Source organism: Vidua chalybeata, unplaced genomic scaffold, assembly GCF_026979565.1.
Source record: "Vidua chalybeata isolate OUT-0048 unplaced genomic scaffold, bVidCha1 merged haplotype scaffold_243_ctg1, whole genome shotgun sequence".
Classification (NCBI taxonomy): domain Eukaryota; kingdom Metazoa; phylum Chordata; class Aves; order Passeriformes; family Viduidae; genus Vidua; species Vidua chalybeata.
In genome coordinates this window covers 16,652-42,763 of record NW_026530378.1, presented here as the reverse complement: position 1 = coordinate 42,763, position 26,112 = coordinate 16,652, and the positions used below count along the sequence as shown (strand labels likewise).

Sequence of the window (26,112 nt, the reverse complement as noted above, 5' to 3'; positions counted from 1 at the left end):
TTTCAAATTCAGAGTTACAAAAACCTACTCACAACTACAAGATTTAGTAAGTAGCCAATAATGTAGTCCCGTCAATTTCATAACCTACAGAACACGTTATACTTATGTTTCCACAATTAAAAAAAAAAAAAAATCACACAAGAGTCCTACTCACTGTGTCAAGCCTTATTTAAAACACACAAAAAACCCCTAAAAGAAATAGTTCCACAACCAAAACAGAACAAACAAGTAACACTAAAACCCCACGTCCAAATACGCTCTGTTTATCAGTCACCAACCCGAAAAATCTCTTTTCAACGTAGCTCGTTTGTATACCTCCTCACAACTAACCTTATCCTTTACAAACACTAAACTGCAAATCAAAAAACTTACACGTAACATAAACTCTTCAAATAACATTTATACACTCATACCCCAAATTACAGGTAAACCACCAAAAGTAAAATTACTCAAATCATTACAAACAAATACTTGTACAATATTTAGTTACAAAACAACCCCCAAACCACACCAAACCACAAAGAAGTTACCTCAAAACAGCAAACCTACAATTTAAAACAATTAATCCACTAAGACCAAACTTAACAATAATACATAAAAAAAACACCAAAAAAAAAAAAAAAAAAAAAAAAAAAAAAAAAAAAACACCCACCCAAAAATACCCAATCACTCCAACACAAATTTACTTCTCAGGATCAAAACAGTACGACCTTTTAACAACCTAATTCTATTAGTTCTACATCTCTTTTAACACCTAAAATAACTACAACTCACACTTGAAGCACATCAAATGAACTTACTTATTAACCAACCAAATCAAACAATAACACATGTATAACGTTAAATAAATTACTGCCAAATATGAACATCTTTAAACATACTACCTTACAAAATAAAACAACTGTTCATTTTTTATTATTCACACACAATCATAAATAGAAAACATTTTAAAAATATATAAATTGATGAAATCACAAGAAATCAATTTACAAAAACATTACAAAAATTTTAATTTAATCAATCACACATAAATAAAAAATAACTAAATAATATTTTCAAAAATTAAAACATCGCTGAATAACTTAAATCATTATTAAAAACTAAAATACTCATCTTATTAATAATTACTGCTTTTTATCTCCCCTACCGATTTAAATTTTTACATAGAACTCTACAAAAATCCTTAACAAGTAGATTTATAACTTACATTTTAAAACATATATAGATAAACATACTTAATGAATAATCTACACACCAAACAACTAAACTAACAAGAAAAACCTAATAAAATACTAATATATTCATAACACAAAAACCCCAAATCATTAACATAAAAACCCATACGAACACATGAAAATACCTACAGTAAAAAAAGACGTACCTTAATGAACAATATTCACACCTTAATAATTCATTATAAACTCTTACCAATTAATGATTAACATTAATTACTTGATACCAATAAAATACAAGAAAATGTTACTTTAGCCAATAAGCAGAATAAAATGTTATACCTAATAACTTAAAATCACACTTTATTAAAAATATAAGACAGTAAAGCAACGTATCATAAAAACTCCCATTATTATCACTACACAGATATACGTATATACATATATCTATATACAGATAGATAGATCATATACCCATCTCAACAGCAGCATCTGGGATCGATTCCTGTTTTCTCTCTTGTCTCCTAAATTTATTAGCCACAAAGGATGGAGTAAGGAAATCATTTTATTTATCACCTGGTTCTCCAGAAACCTGAAAAACAAAATGAAACAGAACAAAAAGAAAAAAAAGAAAAGAAAACCACATTTGAAAGGCAGATCCTCACCAGCAGCTGGTCCATCTCCTATGGGGGACCATATTCTAGGGCACTTTTGGTGCACTTGCCTGAACCTGTCAGGGCACTCTGTGCTTGCAGAAGAGATTTTTTTTGTCAGGGAGAGGCAAGGGGAGGAGAAGTAACGTTCTAGACAGCTCAAATCCATTACTGTGCCACTTCCTGTGCAGCAGGTCCTGTGACAGGATGGGAACTGAGGCTGCTTGAAATTTCAAAGCTAAAGACACCAGCACAAGGTGTCCTTTTGCTTTGTCAAGGAAGTGATTCCCAAATCACACAGCCCCCCCACCATCGTCCCTCCCACCACCACCTGAAAGCCTCTTGATTCTCTTCTCAAAAACACAAGGGACACCTCAGCGTTCAGCAAGTTCTGCCAGTGCAGCCCTCGGTGCCCCCGTCTCCAGGTCTGTCCCCCTTGCTTTCATCCTCAGCCACGTCATTCTTCAGCCGTGGACAGGAAATTGTCCCCACGTCTCCCGTACTTGGCTGGTTACCTTTTCTCTAAGCCGTGCAGGACCCACGAGAGGAGGCTGTGATCCTCTATCGGCTCATGGGCAGCTCTAGAGGTGACACGGGCAGCAGCACTCTGTCGTATCTCCAGAATAGGACTCTGAAACAGAAAATGCAACTTGTTCTTTTACAGCCAAGATCTGATTATCTAAAATAAAATGAGCAATTTGGCTGGTACCCGATCAACTTCCAGCTAAAATGAACACCGCCTGTTCTCAGCAACTCCAGAGAAGGAAAGACATTCTCCCTTCAACGCTTCACACCACAGGTGCTGCTCTTACAAGAAGTATTCAGGTAGCAAGACAATTTTCTCTTTTTGTCCGAGGTTTTGATACCTGAAATCCTCAGGGTGGATGCTCCCAAACCCGAGAGCTCCCGGCAGGCGAGTTTCCCTCCTGCCGAAGCACTGTGCAGGTGACAAACGTGCTGGCTGGGGAATAGAGACCCCAAAAAGAAAAGACCCCGACTGCAGGAGCAAAACCACGGCACCCACGTGAGGCTCCACGATGGCAGGAACCGGTCCCAGTTTCGGGGGATAAGGATGGGACTGGTTTAGACACAACCTAAATTATTTCCCCCTCCACACATCCACAAAACCAACAAGGAACAGATTTTCAAGAGGACCAAGGCAGAATCAGCTGCTCCTTTCTGTTTTGTACTTGAGATCTTGAGGCCATACAAGCTTTTGTGGTTTGGGGTATTTGGGAACTGTTCTTTTTCAATTCTTACCTGGGAGCCCTGGTCACACAAAGGACTGCTGAGAAAGGAAAGAATGACCCGGAAAATCCTCTGGTAGACATAGAGCTCACAGCAATGTTTGTCACGCAGCCCTTCCCCAAGAAATCTGAGGATCCACTCGTGCTGTTTTGTACTGGAAGCCATAAAGAAAAATACCACCGTCAGACATTCAGACATTTCCAAAGGATACATGCTCCTAAGAGCACAAAACCCCGGTTCCCTCTGAGTGCCAGCTCAGGAATTACCACAGCTTCTTCTGGACTTCTCAATTTTCCATTCCTATCAAATTTAATCGCTAACATCCATTGGGAACAGTCAGTCTGCAGCCCAAACATGCAGTGGAAATGGAATTTTAGAAGTTGCTGTTTCTAAAATACTTCAGTTGAACTCCAAGTTACTAGCCTAAACTCAAAGAGGAATTGTAGCTAGCCGGGGCAGAACATTCTTTTCTTGTGCTCACAGAGCATACGCAGCACAACTCCTTGTGCGCTAGTATTAAGAAGACAACAAAAACCTCACAGAAATAACATTTTGAATTCCTACATGAAACATAAGAAAGACGCTTCTAATTAACTACCCGTGGGAGAATGAGCTTTCATTGTATTTTTGCGGCTGTTTCTAATACATTTCTGAAGAATTACTGGGTACCTAAAATGGGACTCTTACCTCAAAATCAAAACTGTAGAAAAGCTGGAGAAAACCTGGTACCTTCCTCAGGTCCAAATACCGGTGTGACAGAAGGAATCTCTTTACCCTTATGTACACGTGCTCCTCTGTAAAGAGAAAAGGTTGGCATGGTGGAGGAGGACAGCGCTCCCAATCCACAAGCACGGACGACAATTCCTGGAAGCTGCAGTCAGTGAGCGTGCAGCGCTCCGAGCTGGGAGAACAGCCCGGCAACTGCAGAAGGCCTTTGCTCTGAGGCGCATTCCCACTGCTGCCCACCCTCCCCTTCTCTTGCCCAGGAGGAAAAGCTCAGGCAAGAGCGCACGAGCACAGAGCAGGTGAGGGGATCGACACTCCCCAGGGCTCTGCTTTTCACCCCAGCAGTGACACACGCAGCACGTCCCAGTACCTGGCTTCAGGATCTGCTGTGCCACACGAGCAGCGCAGAGGGTGAGGGAGAAGGTGAACCTGAGGCTTGGCTGCCTGATTCCGTTCTGCACGGCATCCAAGAGATACGGCAACGGCAAGGGCCCAGGGAGAGAAGCCTGAAGCACAGCCCAAATGAACACAGCGGGAGCAGGAAGACATCGATCAGCTTCCGGGACATTTCACGGGTCACACAGGTAGGAGCCCCAATTCAGCAAACCTGAGGCTTTGGCGACGTCAGGATCAAAACACCCGGAAACCTGTGAGAAAGAAACCGAACTGCAGCCGGCTAAAAGCCGTCCCTGCCTCAAACTCCTTCAAACAACTTGCTCACGAGGAGGCAGGGATTGATTCAATACTCACCAGCCCATCTGGCCAAGGTCAGAGCTCTGTGCCCACCCAGGACACGGCAGCCAGCAGGGACCCTTCTCCCACTCTCCAGCACGGACCTGTGAAGCCAGGGAGAAGTTTACAGAACAGAAGCAGCCAGAAGATGCTCTCTACTTCCATACGCTCTCTGATCGATCACTCCCAAGGAAAGTCCCCACGGATCGGAAGCAACCACCTCTCATTTCTCCTCCGCAATCATCACTGCCTTGCCTTTCTGTGCGTTTCCTCCCGTGCCCGTCCCCAGAGCACATTAAGTCCATCTTTTGTTCCCAACCGCAGCTCTCCAGCACAAATGCCACTCCTCACACACACAAAGCAAACGGTCATCTGCTTCAGCTTTTGGCTTAGAAAGTAAGAACCTCAGCGCGTCCGGCTACGTGATTAAAACACAGAGACGCACGGGTGGACATAGATGGAAAGCTTTTCAGGAGAGAAAAGAGCTGATTCGCTAGCACACTTCCATACAGCTTCAGAAAAATCAGAATCCATAGCAACTCCTAAGACCCCTGCTGAGGAACCCAGCCCTCCTGGGGACACCCAATGCAGCAGCTACGGGAAAAGCATGGGAAAAGCCAAACTTGGGGTGAAAAAAAGATGACATCAATACAGCCGCCTTCACCCAGCAACAGTGGGAACCAGTCCCATTTGCTCCGTCCCTGCTTTTTGGGATGACACAAACAGGAAATGAAAACACGTGAAACACAAGGCACACCTATAGGGTGTACCAGGTGCTCCTTTTGGCAGCGTGGATGACAAAGGTCTCTCTGCGCACTTACAGGCAGCCCGGTTTCAATCCATCCTTAGCCCAAGCCTTCCTCGCCTCCCATTCGCCAGCGCTCTGCTCTGGCCTTTGGAGCGCTGGCCCCGTCCTCCCGCAGCAGCACGGCACCGGAACACAGCGAGGCAAAGCGTGTGCCGGAGCCGCCCGTGCTGTCAGCGTACCTGTCAGCTGCCGGCGGTGGGCAACTCCGGCCCTGCGGGCAAGGGGGAGACGGCTCGGGCACCTCCAGCGGCTGCTCTGCCCCGATGCTTTCGCGTTCTCCTGCATTTCCCTGCAGCGGAGGGGGTCCGGGACGGGGGCGGATCGTGTCAGAGTGGAGACGGCGGGGAAGCACGGGGAGGCGGCGGGAACGCGGCGGGACGAGACAGCGACGCGGCGGGACGGGGACGGCTCGCTTGACCTTCCAAAGATGGCGGCAGGAGGGGCGGGGAAAGCCGGGGCCCCGCTCCGCCGCCTGCGCGCCGCCCCGGCGGCATTTTCCGGCACGCGGTCGCTTCCAGCGTCTAGAGAGGGACGCGCGCGGGGATCGGGAAAGGGGAGTGCAGCCCTGTTCCGACGCCGCTCGCCCCCCGCCCGCCGCCCCCGGCCCGTGAGCGCTGCGACCGCGCCTCCGCCGCCCGCCGAAAGCGGCCCCGCCGGGCCGCCCTCGCCGCTGCCCTTCTTCTCGGTCATCGGGTCCCTTTGCTCTCCCGAATCTCCTTCACCCCTCCCCTCTATTTACAGACACCGCCCCGCTTGCCGCTCGCTCCCTCCCGCGCCTCGCCCTTCCCACGCTCGGCAGCCGTCCTTCCCCCCTCAGCCGGCACCCAGCGGCGAGGGGCAGGGCGCTGGCTGGGGGGGGGCTGCAGTACCGCTCTCTGTCCACAAGGCGGCAGCACCGCCGCCGGCCACAGCCGGGGGCTGCCGCTCGCCCGGAGGGAAGGGAGGCAGAAAAGAACAGGGGCGATCCCCTTGGAAAAATCCTGAAAAATAAATGGCCCGAAACCACCCGCACACAAACTAAAACACACTGCCTCTAACCCAATAAAACCCCTCCAAAATCCTTTTCTTTTAAACTCTCTAGAACTATCTTTCATATTTATACTTTTCACATTCCCATTTATCATGTATATTGATGCATGATGTTATTTCGATTCTATATTAAATATCTTCTTCCTATGACTTCTATTTATTTATATTTTATCTTTTTATATATCCAGATATATTAATATACATTTCTATATTTCTATTGCAAAAATAGTTCTGTTCTTTAAAATAAAAGCCCTGCCTGTAAGCAAATTCTAGCTCTATGATATTAATATTAACGATCTCTTATTTAAAAGAAAAATGCTGCCTGAAACCCACCCGCCCGCGGCGCGAGTGCGGCAACAGCCCGTGTCCGCAGTACTGGCAAGGCCGCGGGAAATCCCGGCGGGGCGGCCCCTGCGTGGCGCGCGGGCAGTGCAGCACGCGGACCACGATTTTCCCGCGCTTTTTTTTTTTTTTTTTTTTTTTTTTTTCTATCCGCCATATTGAGAAGGTCAAGAGTGTCCCGGCCGCCGCGACACTTTCAAGATGGCGGCCGCGTGAGGCCCTCGGAAGGGAGAGGCGTTTTTGCCGATGCCTGTCGGCGCCCGCTCAAAACCTGACCGCCCGCGCAGCCGCTGAGCTCACAGTCCGCGGCCACGACACGGGAAAAAGCGAAAAAAATCCCGCGGGGCGGCGCCGGCGTCAGGGTGCCGTGCAGGCAGTGCAGTAGACAGACCGAGGTCCTCCTTTTTCCCGCCTTTTTTGCCGCCATATTGGGAAGGTCAAGCGAGTCCGCGACAACCCACTCCCAAGGTGGCGGCCGCGGGAGGACCTCGGGCGAGGGCTGCACTACTGCACTCTGGCCACAAGGCGGCGGCACTGCCGCCCGCCCTGGGGCTGCAGGCGGGGAAGGCGCGCAAAGAAGAACAGGCGCGACCCCCTTCAAAACATCCTCTGCAATAAATGCCCCTAAACATCCCGCACGAAACCGAAAAACACCGACCAAAAAAAAAAAAAAAACAAACCCTGCCTCTAACCCAATAAGAACCAAAATAAAAAATCTTTTCTTTTAAGCTATATTTCAATCTATATTATTTTTATATTTTTTATATTTATATTCACATTTTGATTTAAAATGTATACTGATGTATAATGATAATTTTATAATTTCTTACATTCATTCATATTACTTAAAGTTTATTTTATTTTCTATTTTTATGCATGTCTTAATATATTGATTACATATTTCTATATTTAGATTGATATTTCTAAAAGGTTTATATTGTTTATAATAAAACCCCTGCCTCTACCCAAGTCAAAACCTAAAAAAAAACCCCTTTCTTCTAAACTGTGTTTAAATTTATCTATGTTTTTCGCATTTCTATTGAAATTTGCATTGTAAATGTAGATTGATGGATGGTGTTATTTATATTCTATATCTTCCTATTACTTATTTTTATTTACACTTTATATTTTTTATCTATCTTTATACATTGATTATCTATTTCTATTTTTAGAATTATATCAAAATAAAATGTATATTCATATTTTTTAAAATAAAAACCCTGCCTCTAACCAAATAAAAACCAAAGAAGCCCTTTCTAATTTATTTTATTTCTATTTTTAATTTTTATAATAAAAGCCCTGCCTACTACCAAATAGAAAATTTTAAAAACCCCTTTATTTTAAACTATATTTGAATATTTTTCTATTTATGCTTTTGATATTTACATTTATAGTTTCTTACATATTATATTACAGTATATTGATGTACTATATTTAGATATATAAAATATATGACATGTCATGTGGTATAATAAGACATATACAGTATAATATCCATTATGTATTGTATCAATTTCTATGATTTTGTATTTTATATCTATCTACATATATTAATTATACATTTCTAGATTGATATTTTCTATGGATTTGATTTATATGTATAATCTATATTCATATGTACTTATATAAACATACTTTAAAATACTCTATAGAGTATAAAATACTCTATATCAAACATTAGAACATCTTACGGTGATAGATAATATTATTTATGTTACATGTTCTATTTATATGTATTCTATTTATATTTAAAATGGAAGTTTTATATTCCCATTTTTATATTTCTAGATTTGTTTTCTTACATTATAGTTATAGTTATAATTTTGCATTTAAGATCCAATACCTAAAACTAAAATGCCAATACAAACAGCAACAAATTCCCACCCATACCGTCCAAAAATATTAGAATGGCTCCACCAGCCAACCAACTACCAGCAAAAAAAAACCCACACTACACTCTTTTCACTAACAATTCTTATCACATCACAAAAATTAAACAAAAATGAAAAAAAACCCCTATACAATCCCACACAGCAAATCACAAAACCCACTAAAAAGAAAAAAAAAAATCCAACTAACTTACTAAACTCCAAACCCTAGAACAGACCCTGAACGTTACTAAAAAAAACCAAAAAAACAAAACAAAAAAAAAAAACTCTACCTCAACACTAACTCATAAAGAGAACCCAATACGCTATAAAATAAACTTAAAAAACCACCAAACCAATTACCGATATAAAAAAATCTAAACCACTAAGAAACAAAAAAATCACCACCCAAATAAAATAACTACCGAAAAAAAATCCACCATATAAACAACCATGTTCCCAAAAATAAAACGAATAAAAACCAGCAACCAAATACATCAAACTACAAAAAAAAAAAAAAAAAAAAAAAAAAAAAAAAAAAAAACTTCAATTAACAACAACAAAAAAATGATTCCTAACTCAATAAACCCATAATGCCTCAAACCATAATCAAAACTAAAATACCACCTGGAAATAAACACCAAGCCAAAAGATAAATGGAACCATAAACAATATCTCCCAGATTCTCTGCAACAACAAAACATACACGACAATCAAACATACCAAATGAATAAAACCTCTATAATACAATCAACAATAATGCAATGACCAATATTACAAAAACCTCACTAATTAACTACAGGACACTGCCTCAAACCCACCAAAACGAACACTACATACTCACGCTAATAAAAGCCACCACAATCCAATTAAAAACCTAACCGCTACTTCATGCCACGACCCATAAAAAAACATTGTAAACCTTAAAATATAGAATTTTAAATTATCTTTTTATAATATAAAAATATTATTTAAAAACCCAACCAAAAAAATCAAAACAAATCAAAACACAAAAAAAATCCACCAAATTCCACAAAAATGAAATCCAACAACAAAACTCAATCCAAATAAATCCTTGCCATCAGCACCTGAACCAAGAACCATAACATTCAAGAAGTACACCATGTCCCTTAGCATACACCAAGCACGAACAAAAGAAAACGATACAATCAATTCCTAAGAACCACCTCCAAAGCGCTACACCAAGGACCTTCGGAAAATGAAAAGCCGCGCTGCCGGCACCGGGCGGAGCGCGGCTCCCGGCAGGAAAGCGGCTCCTGCGGCAGGCAGAGGCGGCGCCGCGCCGGGAGCCCCCCGCCCGCTCCCCCTGCCCGGCGGGGCCGGCACCGGGCCCAGGGGGCCCCGGCGGCGCCCGAGCCCCGCGCCCGGAGCGGACGGAGCGGCCGGCACCGGCCGGCACCGGCGCAGCGCCCGCGCCGCCTCTCCCGCCCGCCGGCCCGGCAAAGCTCCCCTCGGCTCCGCACGCCTCGCTCCGGCGCGGCTCCGGCAGTCCCGCGCCAGCCCGGCCGCGCCCAAGTCCCCTTCCACCTCGGCAGCTCCCCGGGCAACGCCAGCAGCTCCCGCGCCACAGCCTTGGCTGCCGGGCCAGGGGCACAAGAAGCGCCCTCCAATGCAGCGGCACAGCCCGATCCCAACCCTTCAAACGCTGCGAGAGCTGCAGCCTCCTTCAATTCAACCCCCGGAACTTACGCCACACTCAGGTGCTCGCCTCACTTCAACAAGGGCAAATAAATGTGTTCTCCCCTTCAGTTTCAGCCCCTGTAAGAGCAGAAAAGAAGGGCTTGTCCTCAAATGAAATCCCTCAAGTTGTGGGAATCTTTCAAACCAGAGGGTTTTGGGAAAGCTGCAAAAGGCAGGCCTCAGAAACAGCAGAACTGCGATTCGAGCTAAGCATAAGATTTGTCAGCAGAAAAATTATATAAGAAGTAGAGGTGAACTACAAATAGAACAATGGGCTGTGTATTGTCGATTCCCTGACACCCCTGGGATACCCCTAACATCCTGGAAAAGGCAGCTTTTCCTTCAATCAATACCCTCAAAACCACACGTGAAAGGGGATCCCCCACCAGTTCAGACACGGTCAATAATGGAAGACAAGTCGCTACCCTCAATTTGAATTTCTTTCCTACTCAAAATACTTTTTTTTATTTTCTTTTTTTTCTTTTTTCTTTTTTTTTTTTTTTTTTTTTTTCTGGGAGCACCGGGGAGGGATTGGCAAGATGAAATTTAAAAGGGAAAGGAGAAATGTCCCCGCTACAAATGCACATGGGCTCACCTGTTTGGCTGCCGCTACCTGGCACAAAGGTTTGTCCCTCGGCACCTCCTCTGAGCAATGCTCCAGGTATCCAAGTGCGTATCCAGGTGATCCCCCAGACCCTGTCCGAAGCTGTCACCGTCCTTCCAAGGACAGCCCCAGGAGCCGCCCATAAACTCCTCTTCTCCAGCAGCTCCCTGTAAAATCAGCTGAGGCAAAGCCCCTAAAACAGCTGCCGGCAGGAGCCGGCCCCTCCTTATCCTCACAGTTCACACCTGGGGCTGCTCTGGCTTTCTTTCCAAATGAATTTAGAGACAAATTCCTATTTTTACCAATACCTATAAAAACGAAGCACTTGACAGGATGTAGTATTCTACACACCCCCCTCGGGGGGACGGCACCCGGCATGACCCCCCTCATTCGCCACCCACCTGCTCCTCCGCCGCAGCGTGCCTCCCTCTCCTAGGGACCTTAGGGTGCCCCAAATGACACCAGAGCCCCGAGTCTTCACCCCTTTTTCCTGGCCCCCAAAGAAGGCACAGAACGAGTCTTAACTGCCCTGGACAGCAGCCCAGCACTTGCTTCCATCCCTTTCCACATGTACATCCCCCCCGAAAGGGACTCTGCCGCAACAAGAAAAGGGGGCAGCCCCCAGAAGGGTCGAAGCTCCTGCCCAGCCTCGCTGTCACGGGCGAGGGGCAGAGAGAGGGAGCGGCAGAGACGGCGGGGACGCGGCACGGACGGCACGGCACAGAGCGGGGGCCGCTCTCAGCGCGATGCCGGCAAAGCCGCAGGTCCGGCGGGGCCGGGCGGGGTTTGACCGGCACGGGGGGATCCGCCGAGAGCCTCCGGCCCCGTGCGGGGACTCCCGCAAGGGCCCAGGGGCGCCGGGCTCCGGCCCTCTGGGCTTTATTCTCCGGCGCCCCGGCCCCGCGGCTGCGGGGAAAGAAGGAACGGGGCGACGGGAAGAGAAGAGGGCTAGCAGGGCATGAGAAAGGGTAGGGAGGGAGGTCGGGCTGTGGAGGAAAGCGGGAGGGCAAGGGAAAGGCCGGGAGCGGGGAAGAGGGATGGTGCACAGAGGAGGGAGAGAAGAGGAATAGAACGGAGGAGCGGGATAGGGACAGAGCAGGAAGGAGTGGGGGGGGGGGGGGGGCGCGGGGTGTCGGGTTTGCGAGGGAGAGGAGGGGAGAGGGTCTGCGGACAAAGAACAGGAATACGGGGAGGAGGAAGGAAGGATGGAGGGGGGGACGAGAGGGGAGGCCGAAAAGGGAGAGAAAGGGGTCGGCTTTGGGGAGAGCGGGAAATGGGGGAAAGAGAGAAAGAAGAGGAATACGGGGAGGAAGAAGGAGGGGTAGAGAGCGGGACAGGACGGGGAGCCTCAGAGAGCCCCGACTCCACCCGAGCCCGCCCCGGCGGCCCGCCCTGCTCGGGATGCTGCGCTCGGCGGAGCTCGGCTCGGTTCGGCCCCGCTCGGCTCCTCGCCTACACTCGGGCTGTTCTCCGCTAGACTCGGCTGGATTCGCCTCTTCGGCGCAGCTCGGCTCGGCTCAACTCGGAGCCGCTCGCTCCGTTCGCCTCCATTCGCCTCCGCTCGGCTCCGCTCGACTCGGCTCGGCTCCGCTCGACTCGGCTCGGCTCCGTTCGGCTCCGCTCGGCTCCATTCGCCTCCGCTCGGCTCCGCTCGACTCGGCTCCGCTCCGTTCGGCTCCGCTCGGCTCCATTCACCTCCGCTCGGCTCCGTTCGGCTCCGCTCGGCTCCATTCACCTCCGCTCGGCTCCGCTCGGCTCCCCGCGGCAGCGCGCCTCCCGCGCACGCGCACAGCTCGCCGCTCTCCTGCCGCCGAGCCCCGCGCCCGGCCCGGCCGGCGCACGGAAACCCCCGCGCCACATTAGACCCAGCAGTTTCTGCGCTAAACCCTTTCTGTCCTAGAAGGAGATAACTTCTCTACCTCCTTCGTCTCCTCACTTTTCTTCTTGGATTTCAAAATCAGAGTTACAAAAACCTACTCACAACTACAAGATTTAGTAAGTAGCCAATAATGTAGTCCCGTCAATTTCATAACCTACAGAACACGTTATACTTATGTTTCCACAATTAAAAAAAAAAAAAAAAAAAAAAAAAATCACACAAGAGTCCTACTCACTGTGTCAAGCCTTATTTAAAACACACCAAAGAAAAAAAAAAACAAAAAAACCCAACCCCGAAAGAAATAGTTCCACAACCAAAACAGAACAAACAAGTAACACTAAAACCCCACGTCCAAATACGCTCTGTTTATCAGTCACCAACCCGAAAAATCTCTTTTCTACGTAGCTCGTTTGTATACCTCCTCACAACTAACCTTATCCTTTACAAACACTAAATTGCAAATCAAAAAACTTACACGTAACATAAACTCTTCAAATAACATTTATACACTCATACCCCAAATGACAGGTAAACCACCAAAAGTAAAATTACTCAAATCATTACAAACAAATACTTGTACAATATTTAGTTACAAAACAACCCCCAAACCACACCAAACCACAAAGAAGTTACCTCAAAACAGCAAACCTACAATTTAAAACAATTAACCCACTAAGACCAAACATAACAATAATACATATAAAAAAAAAAACAAAACAAAACACAAAAAAAAAAAAAAAAAACCAAAAAACAAAAAAAAAAAAAAAAAAACAAACAAAAAAAAAACCCAAAAAAAGAACACCCACCTAAAAATACCCAATCACTCCAACACAAATTTACTTCTCAGGATCAAAATCGTACAACCTTTTAACAACCTAATTCTATTAGTTCTACATCTCTTTTAACACCTAAAATAACTACAACTCACACTTGAAGCACATCAAATGAACTTACTTATTAACCAACCAAATCAAACAATAACACATGTATAACGTTAAATAAATTACTGCCAAATATGAACATCTTTAAACATACTACCTTACAAAATAAAACAACTGTTCATTTTTTATTATTCACACACAATCATAAATAGAAAACATTTTTAAAAATATATAAATTGATGAAATCACAAGAAATCAATTTACAAAAACATTACTAATTTTTTTTTTAAAAATTAATCAATCACACATAAAAAATAACTAAATAATATTTTCAAAAATTAAAACATCGCTGAATAACTTAAATCATTATTAAAAACTAAAATACTCATCTTATTAATAATTACTGCTTTTTATCTCCCCTACCGATTTAAATTTTTACATAGAACTCTACAAAAATCCTTAACAAGTAGATTTATAACTTACATTTTAAAACATATATAGATAAACATACTTAACAGGAGTGATCTACACACCAAACAAGTAAACTAACCAAAAAAACCCTAATAAAATACTAATATATTCATAACACAAAAACCCCAAATCATTAACATAAAAACCCATACGAACACATGAAAATACCTACAGTAAAAAAAAGACGTACCTTAATGAACAATATTCACACCTTAATAATTCATTATAAACTCTTACCAATTAATGATTAACATGACTTGATACCAATAAAATACAAGAAAATGTTACTTTAGCCAATAAGCAGAATAAAATGTTATACCTAATAACTTAAAATCGCACTTTATTAAAAATAGAAGACAGTAAAGCAACGTATCATAAAAACTCCCATTATTATCACTACACAGATATAGATAGATACGCATATATCTATATACAGGTAGATCATATACCCATCTCAACAGCAGCATCTGGGATCGATTCCTGTTTTCTCTCTTGTCTCCTAAATTTATTAGCCACAAAGGATGGAGTAAGGAAATCATTTTATTTATCACCTGGTTCTCCAGAAACCTGAAAAACAAAATGAAACAGAACAAAAAGAAAAAAAAGAAAAGAAAACCACATTTGAAAGGCAGATCCTCACCAGCAGCTGGTCCATCTCCTACGGGGGACCATATTCTAGGGCACTTTTGGTGCACTTGCCTGAACCTGTCAGGGCACTCTGTGCTTGCAGAAGAGATTTTTTTTGTCAGGGAGAGGCAAGGGGAGGAGAAGTAACGTTCTAGACAGCTCAAATCCATTACTGTGCCACTTCCTGTGCAGCAGGTCCTGTGACAGGATGGGAACTGAGGCTGCTTGAAATTTCAAAGCTAAAGACACCAGCACAAGGTGTCCTTTTGCTTTGTCAAGGAAGTGATTCCCAAATCACACAGCCCCCCCACCATCGTCCCTCCCACCACCACCTGAAAGCCTCTTGATTCTCTTCTCAAAAACACAAGGGACACCTCAGCGTTCAGCAAGTTCTGCCAGTGCAGCCCTCGGTGCCCCCGTCTCCAGGTCTGTCCCCCTTGCTTTCATCCTCAGCCACGTCATTCTTCAGCCGTGGACAGGAAATTGTCCCCACGTCTCCCGTACTTGGCTGGTTACCTTTTCTCTAAGCCGTGCAGGACCCACGAGAGGAGGCTGTGATCCTCTATCGGCTCATGGGCAGCTCTAGAGGTGACACGGGCAGCAGCACTCTGTCGTATCTCCAGAATAGGACTCTGAAACAGAAAATGCAACTTGTTCTTTTACAGCCAAGATCTGATTATCTAAAATAAAATGAGCAATTTGGCTGGTACCCGATCAACTTCCAGCTAAAATGAACACCGCCTGTTCTCAGCAACTCCAGAGAAGGAAAGACATTCTCCCTTCAACGCTTCACACCACAGGTGCTGCTCTTACAAGAAGTATTCAGGTAGCAAGACAATTTTCTCTTTTTGTCCGAGGTTTTGATACCTGAAATCCTCAGGGTGGATGCTCCCAAACCTGAGAGCTCCCGGCAGGCGAGTTTCCCTCCTGCCGAAGCACTGTGCAGGTGACAAACGTGCTGGCTGGGGAATAGAGACCCCAAAAAGAAAAGACCCCGACTGCAGGAGCAAAACCACGGCACCCACGTGAGGCTCCACGATGGCAGGAACCGGTCCCAGTTTCGGGGGATAAGGATGGGACTGGTTTAGACACAACCTAAATTATTTCCCCCTCCACACATCCACAAAACCAACAAGGAACAGATTTTCAAGAGGACCAAGGCAGAATCAGCTGCTCCTTTCTGTTTTGTACTTGAGATCTTGAGGCCATACAAGCTTTTGTGGTTTGGGGTATTTGGGAACTGTTCTTTTTCAATTCTTACCTGGGAGCCCTGGTCACACAAAGGACTGCTGAGAAAGGAAAGAATGACCCGGAAAATCCTCTGGTAGACATAGAGCTCACAGCAATGTTTGTCACGCAGCCCTTCCCCAAGAAATCTGAGGATCCACTCGTGCTGTTTTGTACTGGAAGCCATAAAGAAAAATACCACCGTCAGACATTCAGACATTTCCAAAGGATACATGCTCCTAAGAGCACAAAACCCCGGTTCCCTCTGAGTGCCAGCTCAGGAATTACCACAGCTTCTTCTGGACTTCTCAATTTTCCATTCCTATCAAATTTAATCGCTAACATCCATTGGGAACAGTCAGTCTGCAGCCCAAACATGCAGTGGAAATGGAATTTTAGAAGTTGCTGTTTCTAAAATACTTCAGTTGAACTCCAAGTTACTAGCCTAAACTCAAAGAGGAATTGTAGCTAGCCGGGGCAGAACATTCTTTTCTTGTGCTCACAGAGCATACGCAGCACAACTCCTTGTGCGCTAGTATTAAGAAGACAACAAAAACCTCACAGAAATAACATTTTGAATTCCTACATGAAACATAAGAAAGACGCTTCTAATTAACTACCCGTGGGAGAATGAGCTTTCATTGTATTTTTGCGGCTGTTTCTAATACATTTCTGAAGAATTACTGGGTACCTAAAATGGGACTCTTACCTCAAAATCAAAACTGTAGAAAAGCTGGAGAAAACCTGGTACCTTCCTCAGGTCCAAATACCGGTGTGACAGAAGGAATCTCTTTACCCTTATGTACACGTGCTCCTCTGTAAAGAGAAAAGGTTGGCATGGTGGAGGAGGACAGCGCTCCCAATCCACAAGCACGGACGACAATTCCTGGAAGCTGCAGTCAGTGAGCGTGCAGCGCTCCGAGCTGGGAGAACAGCCCGGCAACTGCAGAAGGCCTTTGCTCTGAGGCGCATTCCCACTGCTGCCCACCCTCCCCTTCTCTTGCCCAGGAGGAAAAGCTCAGGCAAGAGCGCACGAGCACAGAGCAGGTGAGGGGATCGACACTCCCCAGGGCTCTGCTTTTCACCCCAGCAGTGACACACGCAGCACGTCCCAGTACCTGGCTTCAGGATCTGCTGTGCCACACGAGCAGCGCAGAGGGTGAGGGAGAAGGTGAACCTGAGGCTTGGCTGCCTGATTCCGTTCTGCACGGCATCCAAGAGATACGGCAACGGCAAGGGCCCAGGGAGAGAAGCCTGAAGCACAGCCCAAATGAACACAGCGGGAGCAGGAAGACATCGATCAGCTTCCGGGACATTTCACGGGTCACACAGGTAGGAGCCCCAATTCAGCAAACCTGAGGCTTTGGCGACGTCAGGATCAAAACACCCGGAAACCTGTGAGAAAGAAACCGAACTGCAGCCGGCTAAAAGCCGTCCCTGCCTCAAACTCCTTCAAACAACTTGCTCACGAGGAGGCAGGGATTGATTCAATACTCACCAGCCCATCTGGCCAAGGTCAGAGCTCTGTGCCCACCCAGGACACGGCAGCCAGCAGGGACCCTTCTCCCACTCTCCAGCACGGACCTGTGAAGCCAGGGAGAAGTTTACAGAACAGAAGCAGCCAGAAGATGCTCTCTACTTCCATACGCTCTCTGATCGATCACTCCCAAGGAAAGTCCCCACGGATCGGAAGCAACCACCTCTCATTTCTCCTCCGCAATCATCACTGCCTTGCCTTTCTGTGCGTTTCCTCCCGTGCCCGTCCCCAGAGCACATTAAGTCCATCTTTTGTTCCCAACCGCAGCTCTCCAGCACAAATGCCACTCCTCACACACACAAAGCAAACGGTCATCTGCTTCAGCTTTTGGCTTAGAAAGTAAGAACCTCAGCGCGTCCGGCTACGTGATTAAAACACAGAGACGCACGGGTGGACATAGATGGAAAGCTTTTCAGGAGAGAAAAGAGCTGATTCGCTAGCACACTTCCATACAGCTTCAGAAAAATCAGAATCCATAGCAACTCCTAAGACCCCTGCTGAGGAACCCAGCCCTCCTGGGGACACCCAATGCAGCAGCTACGGGAAAAGCATGGGAAAAGCCAAACTTGGGGTGAAAAAAAGATGACATCAATACAGCCGCCTTCACCCAGCAACAGTGGGAACCAGTCCCATTTGCTCCGTCCCTGCTTTTTGGGATGACACAAACAGGAAATGAAAACACGTGAAACACAAGGCACACCTATAGGGTGTACCAGGTGCTCCTTTTGGCAGCGTGGATGACAAAGGTCTCTCTGCGCACTTACAGGCAGCCCGGTTTCAATCCATCCTTAGCCCAAGCCTTCCTCGCCTCCCATTCGCCAGCGCTCTGCTCTGGCCTTTGGAGCGCTGGCCCCGTCCTCCCGCAGCAGCACGGCACCGGAACACAGCGAGGCAAAGCGTGTGCCGGAGCCGCCCGTGCTGTCAGCGTACCTGTCAGCTGCCGGCGGTGGGCAACTCCGGCCCTGCGGGCAAGGGGGAGACGGCTCGGGCACCTCCAGCGGCTGCTCTGCCCCGATGCTTTCGCGTTCTCCTGCATTTCCCTGCAGCGGAGGGGGTCCGGGACGGGGGCGGATCGTGTCAGAGTGGAGACGGCGGGGAAGCACGGGGAGGCGGCGGGAACGCGGCGGGACGAGACAGCGACGCGGCGGGACGGGGACGGCTCGCTTGACCTTCCAAAGATGGCGGCAGGAGGGGCGGGGAAAGCCGGGGCCCCGCTCCGCCGCCTGCGCGCCGCCCCGGCGGCATTTTCCGGCACGCGGTCGCTTCCAGCGTCTAGAGAGGGACGCGCGCGGGGATCGGGAAAGGGGAGTGCAGCCCTGTTCCGACGCCGCTCGCCCCCCGCCCGCCGCCCCCGGCCCGTGAGCGCTGCGACCGCGCCTCCGCCGCCCGCCGAAAGCGGCCCCGCCGGGCCGCCCTCGCCGCTGCCCTTCTTCTCGGTCATCGGGTCCCTTTGCTCTCCCGAATCTCCTTCACCCCTCCCCTCTATTTACAGACACCGCCCCGCTTGCCGCTCGCTCCCTCCCGCGCCTCGCCCTTCCCACGCTCGGCAGCCGTCCTTCCCCCCTCAGCCGGCACCCAGCGGCGAGGGGCAGGGCGCTGGCTGGGGGGGGGCTGCAGTACCGCTCTCTGTCCACAAGGCGGCAGCACCGCCGCCGGCCACAGCCGGGGGCTGCCGCTCGCCCGGAGGGAAGGGAGGCAGAAAAGAACAGGGGCGATCCCCTTGGAAAAATCCTGAAAAATAAATGGCCCGAAACCACCCGCACACAAACTAAAACACACTGCCTCTAACCCAATAAAACCCCTCCAAAATCCTTTTCTTTTAAACTCTCTAGAACTATCTTTCATATTTATACTTTTCACATTCCCATTTATCATGTATATTGATGCATGATGTTATTTCGATTCTATATTAAATATCTTCTTCCTATGACTTCTATTTATTTATATTTTATCTTTTTATATATCCAGATATATTAATATACATTTCTATATTTCTATTGCAAAAATAGTTCTGTTCTTTAAAATAAAAGCCCTGCCTGTAACCAAATTCTAGCTCTATGATATTAATATTAACGATCTCTTATTTAAAAGAAAAATGCTGCCTGAAACCCACCCGCCCGCGGCGCGAGTGCGGCAACAGCCCGTGTCCGCAGTACTGGCAAGGCCGCGGGAAATCCCGGCGGGGCGGCCCCTGCGTGGCGCGCGGGCAGTGCAGCACGCGGACCACGATTTTCCCGCGCTTTTTTTTTTTTTTTTTTTTTTTTTTTTCTATCCGCCATATTGAGAAGGTCAAGAGTGTCCCGGCCGCCGCGACACTTTCAAGATGGCGGCCGCGTGAGGCCCTCGGAAGGGAGAGGCGTTTTTGCCGATGCCTGTCGGCGCCCGCTCAAAACCTGACCGCCCGCGCAGCCGCTGAGCTCACAGTCCGCGGCCACGACACGGGAAAAAGCGAAAAAAATCCCGCGGGGCGGCGCCGGCGTCAGGGTGCCGTGCAGGCAGTGCAGTAGACAGACCGAGGTCCTCCTTTTTCCCGCCTTTTTGCCGCCATATTGGGAAGGTCAAGCGAGTCCGCGACAACCCACTCCCAAGGTGGCGGCCGCGGGAGGACCTCGGGCGAGGGCTGCAGTACTGCACTCTGGCCACAAGGCGGCGGCACTGCCGCCCGCCCTGGGGCTGCAGGCGGGGAAGGCGCGCAAAGAAGAACAGGCGCGACCCCCTTCAAAACATCCTCTGCAATAAATGCCCCTAAACATCCCGCACGAAACCGAAAAACACCGACCAAAAAAAAAAAAAAAACAAACCCTGCCTCTAACCCAATAAGAACCAAAATAAAAATCTTTTCTTTTAAGCTATATTTCAATCTATATTATTTTTATATTCTTTATATTTATATTCACATTTTGATTTAAAATGTATACTGATGTATAATGATAATTTTATAATTTCTTACATTCATTCATATTACTTAAAGTTTATTTTATTTTCTATTTTTATGCATGTCTTAATATATTGATTACATATTTCTATATTTAGATTGATATTTCTAAAAGGTTTATATTGTTTATAATAAAACCCCTGCCTCTACCCAAGTCAAAACCTAAAAAAAAACCCTTTCTTCTAAACTGTGTTTAAATTTATCTATGTTTTTCGCATTTCTATTGAAATTTGCATTGTAAATGTAGATTGATGGATGGTGTTATTTATATTCTATATCTTCCTATTACTTATTTTTATTTACACTTTATATTTTTTATCTATCTTTATACATTGATTATCTATTTCTATTTTTAGAATTATATCAAAATAAAATGTATATTCATATTTTTTAAAATAAAAACCCTGCCTCTAACCAAATAAAAACCAAAGAAGCCCTTTCTAATTTATTTTATTTCTATTTTTAATTTTTATAATAAAAGCCCTGCCTACTACCAAATAGAAAATTTTAAAAACCCCTTTATTTTAAACTATATTTGAATATTTTTCTATTTATGCTTTTGATATTTACATTTATAGTTTCTTACATATTATATTACAGTATATTGATGTACTATATTTAGATATATAAAATATATGACATGTCATGTGGTATAATAAGACATATACAGTATAATATCCATTATGTATTGTATCAATTTCTATGATTTTGTATTTTATATCTATCTACATATATTAATTATACATTTCTAGATTGATATTTTCTATGGATTTGATTTATATGTATAATCTATATTCATATGTACTTATATAAACATACTTTAAAATACTCTATAGAGTATAAAATACTCTATATCAAACATTAGAACATCTTACGGTGATAGATAATATTATTTATGTTACATGTTCTATTTATATGTATTCTATTTATATTTAAAATGGAAGTTTTATATTCCCATTTTTATATTTCTAGATTTGTTTTCTTACATTATAGTTATAGTTATAATTTTGCATTTAAGATCCAATACCTAAAACTAAAATGCCAATACAAACAGCAACAAATTCCCACCCATACCGTCCAAAAATATTAGAATGGCTCCACCAGCCAACCAACTACCAGCAAAAAAAACCCACACTACACTCTTTTCACTAACAATTCTTATCACATCACAAAAATTAAACAAAAATGAAAAAAAACCCCTATACAATCCCACACAGCAAATCACAAAACCCACTAAAAAGAAAAAAAAAAATCCAACTAACTTACTAAACTCCAAACCCTAGAACAGACCCTGAACGTTACTAAAAAAAACCAAAAAAACAAAACAAAACAAAAAAACTCTACCTCAACACTAACTCATAAAGAGAACCCAATACGCTATAAAATAAACTTAAAAAACCACCAAACCAATTACCGATATAAAAAAATCTAAACCACTAAGAAACAAAAAAATCACCACCCAAATAAAATAACTACCGAAAAAAAATCCACCATATAAACAACCATGTTCCCAAAAATAAAACGAATAAAAACCAGCAACCAAATACATCAAACTACAAAAAAAAAAAAAAAAAAAAAAAAAAAAAAAAAAAAAACTTCAATTAACAACAACAAAAAAATGATTCCTAACTCAATAAACCCATAATGCCTCAAACCATAATCAAAACTAAAATACCACCTGGAAATAAACACCAAGCCAAAAGATAAATGGAACCATAAACAATATCTCCCAGATTCTCTGCAACAACAAAACATACACGACAATCAAACATACCAAATGAATAAAACCTCTATAATACAATCAACAATAATGCAATGACCAATATTACAAAAACCTCACTAATTAACTACAGGACACTGCCTCAAACCCACCAAAACGAACACTACATACTCACGCTAATAAAAGCCACCACAATCCAATTAAAAACCTAACCGCTACTTCATGCCACGACCCATAAAAAAACATTGTAAACCTTAAAATATAGAATTTTAAATTATCTTTTTATAATATAAAAATATTATTTAAAAACCCAACCAAAAAAATCAAAACAAATCAAAACACAAAAAAAATCCACCAAATTCCACAAAAATGAAATCCAACAACAAAACTCAATCCAAATAAATCCTTGCCATCAGCACCTGAACCAAGAACCATAACATTCAAGAAGTACACCATGTCCCTTAGCATACACCAAGCACGAACAAAAGAAAACGATACAATCAATTCCTAAGAACCACCTCCAAAGCGCTACACCAAGGACCTTCGGAAAATGAAAAGCCGCGCTGCCGGCACCGGGCGGAGCGCGGCTCCCGGCAGGAAAGCGGCTCCTGCGGCAGGCAGAGGCGGCGCCGCGCCGGGAGCCCCCCGCCCGCTCCCCCTGCCCGGCGGGGCCGGCACCGGGCCCAGGGGGCCCCGGCGGCGCCCGAGCCCCGCGCCCGGAGCGGACGGAGCGGCCGGCACCGGCCGGCACCGGCGCAGCGCCCGCGCCGCCTCTCCCGCCCGCCGGCCCGGCAAAGCTCCCCTCGGCTCCGCACGCCTCGCTCCGGCGCGGCTCCGGCAGTCCCGCGCCAGCCCGGCCGCGCCCAAGTCCCCTTCCACCTCGGCAGCTCCCCGGGCAACGCCAGCAGCTCCCGCGCCACAGCCTTGGCTGCCGGGCCAGGGGCACAAGAAGCGCCCTCCAATGCAGCGGCACAGCCCGATCCCAACCCTTCAAACGCTGCGAGAGCTGCAGCCTCCTTCAATTCAACCCCCGGAACTTACGCCACACTCAGGTGCTCGCCTCACTTCAACAAGGGCAAATAAATGTGTTCTCCCCTTCAGTTTCAGCCCCTGTAAGAGCAGAAAAGAAGGGCTTGTCCTCAAATGAAATCCCTCAAGTTGTGGGAATCTTTCAAACCAGAGGGTTTTGGGAAAGCTGCAAAAGGCAGGCCTCAGAAACAGCAGAACTGCGATTCGAGCTAAGCATAAGATTTGTCAGCAGAAAAATTATATAAGAAGTAGAGGTGAACTACAAATAGAACAATGGGCTGTGTATTGTCGATTCCCTGACACCCCTGGGATACCCCTAACATCCTGGAAAAGGCAGCTTTTCCTTCAATCAATACCCTCAAAACCACACGTGAAAGGGGATCCCCCACCAGTTCAGACACGGTCAATAATGGAAGACAAGTCGCTACCCTCAATTTGAATTTCTTTCCTACTCAAAATACTTTTTTTTATTTTCTTTTTTTTCTTTTTTTTTTTTTTTTTTTTTTTTTTTCTGGGAGCACCGGGGAGGGATTGGCAAGATGAAATTTAAAAGGGAAAGGAGAAATGTCCCCGCTACAAATGCACATGGGCTCACCTGTTTGGCTGCCGCTACCTGGCACAAAGGTTTGTCCCTCGGCACCTCCTCTGAGCAATGCTCCAGGTATCCAAGTGCGTATCCAGGTGATCCCCCAGACCCTGTCCGAAGCTGTCACCGTCCTTCCAAGGACAGCCCCAGGAGCCGCCCATAAACTCCTCTTCTCCAGCAGCTCCCTGTAAAATCAGCTGAGGCAAAGCCCCTAAAACAGCTGCCGGCAGGAGCCGGCCCCTCCTTATCCTCACAGTTCACACCTGGGGCTGCTCTGGCTTTCTTTCCAAATGAATTTAGAGACAAATTCCTATTTTTACCAATACCTATAAAAACGAAGCACTTGACAGGATGTAGTATTCTACACACCCCCCTCGGGGGGACGGCACCCGGCATGACCCCCCTCATTCGCCACCCACCTGCTCCTCCGCCGCAGCGTGCCTCCCTCTCCTAGGGACCTTAGGGTGCCCCAAATGACACCAGAGCCCCGAGTCTTCACCCCTTTTTCCTGGCCCCCAAAGAAGGCACAGAACGAGTCTTAACTGCCCTGGACAGCAGCCCAGCACTTGCTTCCATCCCTTTCCACATGTACATCCCCCCCGAAAGGGACTCTGCCGCAACAAGAAAAGGGGGCAGCCCCCAGAAGGGTCGAAGCTCCTGCCCAGCCTCGCTGTCACGGGCGAGGGGCAGAGAGAGGGAGCGGCAGAGACGGCGGGGACGCGGCACGGACGGCACGGCACAGAGCGGGGGCCGCTCTCAGCGCGATGCCGGCAAAGCCGCAGGTCCGGCGGGGCCGGGCGGGGTTCGACCGGCACGGGGGGATCCGCCGAGAGCCTCCGGCCCCGTGCGGGGACTCCCGCAAGGGCCCAGGGGCGCCGGGCTCCGGCCCTCTGGGCTTTATTCTCCGGCGCCCCGGCCCCGCGGCTGCGGGGAAAGAAGGAACGGGGCGACGGGAAGAGAAGAGGGCTAGCAGGGCATGAGAAAGGGTAGGGAGGGAGGTCGGGCTGTGGAGGAAAGCGGGAGGGCAAGGGAAAGGCCGGGAGCGGGGAAGAGGGATGGTGCACAGAGGAGGGAGAGAAGAGGAATAGAACGGAGGAGCGGGATAGGGACAGAGCAGGAAGGAGTGGGGCGGGGGGGGGGGGGCGCGGGGTGTCGGGTTTGCGAGGGAGAGGAGGGGAGAGGGTCTGCGGACAAAGAACAGGAATACGGGGAGGAGGAAGGAAGGATGGAGGGGGGGACGAGAGGGGAGGCCGAAAAGGGAGAGAAAGGGGTCGGCTTTGGGGAGAGCGGGAAATGGGGGAAAGAGAGAAAGAAGAGGAATACGGGGAGGAAGAAGGAGGGGTAGAGAGCGGGACAGGACGGGGAGCCTCAGAGAGCCCCGACTCCACCCGAGCCCGCCCCGGCGGCCCGCCCTGCTCGGGATGCTGCGCTCGGCGGAGCTCGGCTCGGTTCGGCCCCGCTCGGCTCCTCGCCTACACTCGGGCTGTTCTCCGCTAGACTCGGCTGGATTCGCCTCTTCGGCGCAGCTCGGCTCGGCTCAACTCGGAGCCGCTCGCTCCGTTCGCCTCCATTCGCCTCCGCTCGGCTCCGCTCGACTCGGCTCGGCTCCGCTCGACTCGGCTCGGCTCCGTTCGGCTCCGCTCGGCTCCATTCGCCTCCGCTCGGCTCCGCTCGACTCGGCTCCGCTCCGTTCGGCTCCGCTCGGCTCCATTCACCTCCGCTCGGCTCCGCTCGGCTCCATTCACCTCCGCTCGGCTCCGCTCGGCTCCCCGCGGCAGCGCGCCTCCCGCGCACGCGCACAGCTCGCCGCTCTCCTGCCGCCGAGCCCCGCGCCCGGCCCGGCCGGCGCACGGAAACCCCCGCGCCACATTAGACCCAGCAGTTTCTGCGCTAAACCCTTTCTGTCCTAGAAGGAGATAACTTCTCTACCTCCTTCGTCTCCTCAGTTTTCTTCTTTGATTTCAAAATCAGAGTTACAAAAACCTACTCACAACTACAAGATTTAGTAAGTAGCCAATAATGTAGTCCCGTCAATTTCATAACCTACAGAACACGTTATACTTATGTTTCCACAATTAAAAAAAAAAAAAAAAAAAAAAAAAAAATCACACAAGAGTCCTACTCACTGTGTCAAGCCTTATTTAAAACACACCAAAGAAAAAAAAAAACAAAAAAAACCCAACCCCGAAAGAAATAGTTCCACAACCAAAACAGAACAAACAAGTAACACTAAAACCCCACGTCCAAATACGCTCTGTTTATCAGTCACCAACCCGAAAAATCTCTTTTCTACGTAGCTCGTTTGTATACCTCCTCACAACTAACCTTATCCTTTAC

The 26,112-nt window shown here is 47.0% G+C and overlaps 2 protein-coding genes across 2 annotated transcripts in view; both read right to left on the bottom strand.

Annotated features, from left to right (window-relative positions):
• Positions 1-1,432: 1,432 nt before the first annotated feature.
• Positions 1,433-14,769, bottom strand: LOC128783378 (uncharacterized). Its single transcript, XM_053934023.1, has 11 exons — positions 14,755-14,769; positions 10,875-10,985; positions 10,289-10,357; positions 5,519-5,628; positions 4,550-4,635; positions 4,407-4,465; positions 4,170-4,305; positions 3,761-3,867; positions 3,086-3,227; positions 2,341-2,456; positions 1,433-1,764 (listed from the first exon to the last, which is right to left on the bottom strand). The coding sequence occupies exons 1-9, from the start codon at positions 14,767-14,769 to the stop codon at positions 3,177-3,179; spliced, it is 744 nt and encodes a 247-aa protein (XP_053789998.1). The 3' UTR covers positions 1,433-1,764; positions 2,341-2,456; positions 3,086-3,176.
• Positions 13,246-26,112, bottom strand: part of LOC128783377 (uncharacterized) — a 14,439-nt gene continuing 1,572 nt past the window's right edge. The window contains exons 2-11 of the mRNA XM_053934022.1: positions 23,785-23,895; positions 23,202-23,270; positions 18,436-18,545; positions 17,467-17,552; positions 17,324-17,382; positions 17,087-17,222; positions 16,678-16,784; positions 16,003-16,144; positions 15,258-15,373; positions 13,246-14,939 (exon numbers count right to left, since the gene is read on the bottom strand). Coding sequence (XP_053789997.1) covers positions 16,094-16,144; positions 16,678-16,784; positions 17,087-17,222; positions 17,324-17,382; positions 17,467-17,552; positions 18,436-18,545; positions 23,202-23,270; positions 23,785-23,895 — 729 coding nt within the window. The 3' untranslated portion in view covers positions 13,246-14,939; positions 15,258-15,373; positions 16,003-16,093. The remainder of the gene's footprint in view (positions 14,940-15,257; positions 15,374-16,002; positions 16,145-16,677; positions 16,785-17,086; positions 17,223-17,323; positions 17,383-17,466; positions 17,553-18,435; positions 18,546-23,201; positions 23,271-23,784; positions 23,896-26,112) is intronic.